This window comes from Mesitornis unicolor, unplaced genomic scaffold, assembly GCF_000695765.1.
Source record: "Mesitornis unicolor isolate BGI_N332 unplaced genomic scaffold, ASM69576v1 scaffold34869, whole genome shotgun sequence".
Taxonomy (NCBI): Eukaryota; Metazoa; Chordata; class Aves; order Mesitornithiformes; family Mesitornithidae; genus Mesitornis; species Mesitornis unicolor.
This window is the reverse complement of record NW_010208579.1, coordinates 19782-25604: the sequence shown is the minus strand read 5'-3', so window position 1 is coordinate 25604 and position 5823 is coordinate 19782. Positions and strand designations below refer to the sequence as shown.

At 41.0% G+C, this 5823-nt stretch overlaps 1 protein-coding gene across 1 annotated transcript in view; it reads left to right on the top strand.

Annotated features, from left to right (window-relative positions):
* Window positions 1-1380: 1380 nt before the first annotated feature.
* MTIF2 (mitochondrial translational initiation factor 2) overlaps window positions 1381-5823 on the top strand; it is an 11644-nt gene continuing 7201 nt past the window's right edge. Inside the window, exons 1-5 of the mRNA XM_010192567.1 lie at window positions 1381-1607; window positions 2074-2179; window positions 3353-3524; window positions 3977-4137; window positions 4560-4736. Of these exons, the coding sequence (XP_010190869.1) occupies window positions 1386-1607; window positions 2074-2179; window positions 3353-3524; window positions 3977-4137; window positions 4560-4736 (838 nt within the window). The 5' untranslated portion in view covers window positions 1381-1385. The remainder of the gene's footprint in view (window positions 1608-2073; window positions 2180-3352; window positions 3525-3976; window positions 4138-4559; window positions 4737-5823) is intronic.

The following is a 5823-nucleotide window of genomic DNA, read 5'->3' as shown; positions in this document are numbered from 1 at the left end:
CGGGGCGGGAGAGGGCTGTTGGGCTCCCTCAGCGGGGGCTCTCAGGGTGGGGGGCTGTGCTGTGCCGGGCCGGGGGACAGCGGGGGAAGGGTTATGGGGGTGCTGCGGCCGCGGGAAGGGCTGCAGCTGACAGGTCTTGGGAGCTCGGCGGTTTCTCGCTGCGCGCCGTTGCGGTGTCGTTCCGCTCGCAGCAGGGTGAGGCTGTTTTCTAAGGCAGCTGTTCGTGCCCACCCATGCCCCCGGGCGTGAACCCGTTTTTTTCAGAGAAAAGGCCTGTGGTAGCCTGGTGACTTCTCAGCCGTGCTAGCCAAAACGATAAGCGTAAGAGCAGTGCGAGCGAGGGTCCCAGAGGCCCCGAGAGCCAGGAGCAGTTTCTTTGCAGTCAGCACCTCGTGTGGGTTTCTTCTCTCTGAGCTTGTCCAGTCTGACCTTGACCTTATTTTAGCTTTCAGTTTATGCAGTGTAATGTGGCAGCTCCTGAGGGTTCCTTGGTTTTACCCATTCTGCCCTTTTTAGGAGTTTAAAAAAAAAAAAAAAGAAAAAGAAAAGATGGTGTTGGTTGGTTAGTTTGTCTTCTGCTCACTTCCTGCAGGTGTCCGCATACAAGAGAATTTTTAAAGAGACTGCAGGCGTTCTGGGAGAAATTGGTGTTTCACTCATTTGGAGCTGCTTGGAAGATGTTACAGAGCCACATGTGAGAGAAGGCATAGAAGGTAGAGAGAATGGCATCACTGAGCAGGACAAAATAGGCAACTCTGAACAAGATGACGAGTTTGAATAGGAGGCTTCTGTACAGGATGGTTAGCAAAATGACTCAAAGCAAAGTTAAGACAGTTAAAACAAGATGTAGGATGATCTGACAGAAGCATCTTGCAAAGCTTAATTGCTTAGCCTCAAAGGATGTCTCTGTCTGTGTGACAACACTAGTATTACAACAGTGGTACAGTCTTTTAGTGGTGACACATAAGTGCTCACATAAGTGGCATTTTGCATATGTGTTTTACTGGCTTAGAGAGGTCTATTGCACCTGGATAACTTATCAGTATAGCATGAGGAGTGCAAGTGTTCCTTTCTTCTAGGTAGTGTCAAAGAACTTGAAGTGGGGACTTTATATTAAAGATTGGTGGAGATAGGTGAAAGATTGGTAAGCTGTGGTGGTATTAGTAGATCTGTGTGTCTGCAATGAGATGGTGAAGAAAGATGAAACACTTAAGGAAACTGAAAAACTGGAACAGTTGCTAATTGGTTCAACTTTCTCAGCATTAAAAAGCCTGTTTTGAAACGTAACATTTATGCCTTGTGTTCCTGTCCATACTATCATAGGAAAGAGTATCTTTCAGCTTTGAGTCTGATTTCAATGCGTTCTTTGTATTTTCAGGAAGGAGATGAATCGAGGGTTGATACTAAAGTTTGAAAATCTGGTCCAGTTACGTGGTGCTTGCCAGCAGCTGCGTACTCTCTCCTACAGAAAAGTCTATAAAGCACAATGGAAGCCTGTGCAGTCATCTGCACACCCCGTGTGGTCCGTTCTATATCCACAGTTTTGGCAAAAAGACAAATTAATCAGTATTGCCTTCTCACAATGCAGACATCTAGCTACAAAGGAGGTAATTAACAAAATCCAGCAGTCTCTGTTTTTATGTGAGGTTTCAAAGTACAAGAGCTCAGTTTGAGCATTTTAATTACAAAAAAAAAGTGCTTTATTCATGAATATAGAGAAGTTATTTTAAATTTATAAGTCAGAATATTCTTAATGTATGACTGTATTGTGTTTCCCTCTCAAATAATCATTTAAAGTGCTTATAATAGCGTCATAAATCTTGCAGAGGCAGGAGGAAATTGTTGCCAAAAAATGTAAATTGTTGATTATTTTTTTTCTTTAAGTGTATGCTATACATTTTAAATATTCAGTATGATGTCTTAAGTCATCCATTTGTAATTCATTAGTATTGTAGTCAAAAAAGATGTGTTTGCATCGTATGGCTTGAGACCATTTTCTTTTTAATGTTGTTTTTATTATTTCTTAGTTTGTGCCAGCTATGTGTTCCTATATACGTATCTAATTCCATGTAGGAGATGAAAAAGAAGAAAAAGAAGATACCAGTGACAAAAGGTGAAGTGGAGATAAGGCAGAAGATGACTGTTGAGGAGCTTGCACGAGCTATGGGTAAAGATATAGGTGAGATACTGCTCTTCTTTGAATGAAACACAACAGTTAAAATCTATCATGCCACTTCCATGAGTGGTAAAGGCAAAGGTGTCTATGATGGCATTAGTTAGTGGTTGTTAATCCCTCCCTTAGCAAGGTAAGTTGTACCCATAGGAAGCAAAATGTTGGTAGAGACAGTGGCAGACTAACAAGAGAAACTGTTGAACCATCCAGATTGCCTGACAAGACATTTAAATAACCGTTGCACCCTGGTTTGTCAAAGCTAGACGCCTGTGAGTAAAAAATTGGTGGCTAAAGAGAGAAGGCACAAAAGAGCTTCAGCCCATAGTACAACCCTGGGAGTGCGAATCTGGAATTCAGGAGCAAGATGTATTTCATTAAAACAGCCATTGAGTTAAGTGGGAATGGGCAGGACTTGTCTGGAAGCACTCCCCTCTTTAGGTAACTGCCATAACAACTGGACTACAGAAGCAGGCTTGTGCTTTTAACCCCATGAACCGTTCCTGGTTGTACAGTGGCTCAGCATGACCAGTTTTCAGTGGTGTTTTAGGCAGTTATTAGCATGTTTTGACTATTGACATTTGAAAGAATTTCTTATATGTATAATAAATACCAATCTCCAATCTCTTTTTATCCAGCAGTTTTTCTGGCAAACTTCCCTCTCAGCAATGAGCAGAGAAGCAGAAAACTCTTGTCATGTCTTGCTGTACATTTCTGAGATAGATTTGTAATGGTACTTAGGTCAGTGTGTGACAATTTTTGACTACTGCAAGAAGTCCTGTATTTCTGCTACTAAAGAAAGTGGCATTTGAACAGATTTATCAAATTTTCTTCCTCCTTGTATCACTTCTTAGCTATTTGGTTTAGTTGAGTTGTTTGGTAGTCGGTTATTTGGTTCTGAGGCATTAATGGGAAAGTAGGCTATGAAAATCTGAGTGATAAATAGAATTGTAGCATCTAACATTTTCAGTAAATCTTTCTGAATCAAGTTCTTCTCTGCATGTATGTAGTGTAACAGGAACTTTTAGGTAAATCTAACTAAAGGAAAAATGCTTTGTGAATTAAACTTACTAGCGTGGTATAGATTACTAATGAAAAAGTCTTAAACTGTGAAGTGGTTTGTTTTTTTTTGTCCCACGTGTTTTAGTGGATGTAATTGTTAAATGTCTATCTTTTCTGCAGATCACATTTATGAAGCGCTGCTATACACAGATGTTGACCTTGATTCACTAGAACCAGATTCCATCTTATATGAAGACCATATCAAGCTAATTGTTAAAAAATCAGGAATGAAGTTTAAATCAGCAAAAGTGAAAGAGGAAAAAGAAAGAGAAAACACAGATGCTGTGAAAAGGTAAGTTGTGAACTATTATTTTTGGCTTTTTTTATCCTATTTGTTTCTGCAAGTGTTTAGCATATATTGTATTTTCTTTGTTCAAATGGTATGTTGATAATACCTGATAGAGTAACAGTCTGATCATACTTAAAAGGTAAAGTTTACTATTTTAATTTCTTTGGCCATGAAACCAAAACTTGGTTTTGATTTGTTTTAGGTGAGCTTTTTCTGTGCTATTTTCTGAAGAAAAGCCAATTCTTCAATATACTGAATTGCTGTATTAACTGAGGCAGCAGTAAGACTGAGTACGATGAAGGCTAACTGTGTGGTATAGCTAAGATTTGTGATCACGGTGGTGAGAAGCTAGCCTTATCTTCTCATAAATGGTTCTTCATTAGTCCTCATGGGCATGAGTGTTGCTCAGTGAGCTTTTTTGGTATTTACAAAAGATGTTTTTGTTTTAATTGTAGGCCTCCTGCAGACCCAGCAGTACTAACCCCACGGCCCCCGGTTGTTACTATCTTAGGCCACGTTGATCATGGGAAAACAACCTTACTTGACAGTCTACGAAAAACTCAGGTGGCAGCAATGGAAGCAGGAGGCATGACACAACACATTGGTGCTTTTCTTGGTATGATTCAAGCGTACGTGCATGTGTATTAAACAGTTTACTCTGTCTTACATAACGGGCTGACTTCCTGCCAGGTTACTGGGGGAGAATGTTGTGACTTAAACAGTTCATATGTAAGCAGTGAAAAAGGAAATCATAACTTGTGATAACTGTCATAACTGTGTGAATGGAACTTTGATGTGGATTGTCTGTGCAGTTGAAGTTATATTTAGACTACTTTGGAATATGAAAGATAGCATGACACTTTCTCTTTCCCGAGGAGTTAAAAGCACATTTGACCTCCATGCCAACAGTTATCTGTCTGCCTAAAATATGTCGTTATTATTTAAAAAGTTCTCAAAGGAGTGATGCTTGATTTACAATAGGTAATAAAGGTATGTGAAATGCTGTTTTTAAAACGTACCATGTATGTTTGTTCACAGTACATTTGCCTTCTGGGGAAAAGATAACTTTTCTTGATACTCCGGGACATGCGGCTTTTTCAGCCATGAGAGCAAGAGGTACCCATGTTACTGATATCGTCATACTGGTTGTAGCAGCAGAAGATGGAGTAATGCAACAAACTATAGAATCCATCCAACATGCTAAAAATGCAGGAGGTACAGTGTTTAACTTGTTAATGTTACATTTTGGACTGGTAAGCCCAGTACGCAAAGTGAATATACGAGGTATGTGTTACTGTGCAGCTCGAATAATGAGCACTCTGCAAATGTTTGTTCACCTTTCAAAAGAAACTCCTTGACTGAAATCCACAGAACTTGGGAAGTCACTGTTGTTGGCCTGTTCCGTTTTCCCTGGGAAGGTGTTTGAAAATGTACAGAATGTTGCAGTAATACATAAGATGTTAAAATAATGTTTTTGCAGAATTTGCTGGTTTGCAAGAAAAGCCCTCATGGTATGTATGGGGGAAATTGTTGTTTGGTTTGTTGTTTTGTTGTTTTATTTTTTGTTTTTCTCCCTACTAGGATAACTCCTCCAGCTTACTCATGATAATTCAGATCTCAGTCTCCTGCTCAGGCTCCTCAGGGAATAGGCAGCAACTGTGATGATTTGTTCTAAGTGGTGGTCATAACCTTTTATTGCAGTTGTGCTAGTAGCAGCAAGTATTGGTGTCGTCGTTTAGGCCCAGTGCACAACAGCACCATGGTGGCCCAAAAAAGGGCTAGTCAAAAGAAGGACTGGGAGGGCTTCTCACCACTTAAAACAGGTCACAGGCAAAAGACAGAATCATCATAAGGAATAAAAACAAAACTATTTTAATTTGTTACAATGAACAATGGGAGATACAACCAGATCTTATAAATCAAAACACCTTCCCCCCACCTCTCCCTTCTTCCCGGGCTCAGCTTTTGTTCCCAGTTTCTTCACCTTCCCCCTCCCCCTTTGTCTTGAGGTGCAGGGGGATGGGAGTGGGGGTCGCAGTTGGTCTTCACGCCACGTGCGTCTCAGGAGTAGGAAAAACTCAGCCCAGCTAATCTCTCTGCTTCCACGTGGCCTGCCTTCCATAGGAGAAAAAGTCCTCAAAAGTCCAATATGGGTCTGCCCACAGCTGCAGTTTCCCTCACACAAAACTGCTTCAGCCCCAGTCCACAAAACTCCAGTCTGGGTCTGCCCACAGATGCAGTACCCTCACACACGAACTGCTCCAGCACACACTGCCCGAAGTCACGGCTTCTTCAGCAGAAG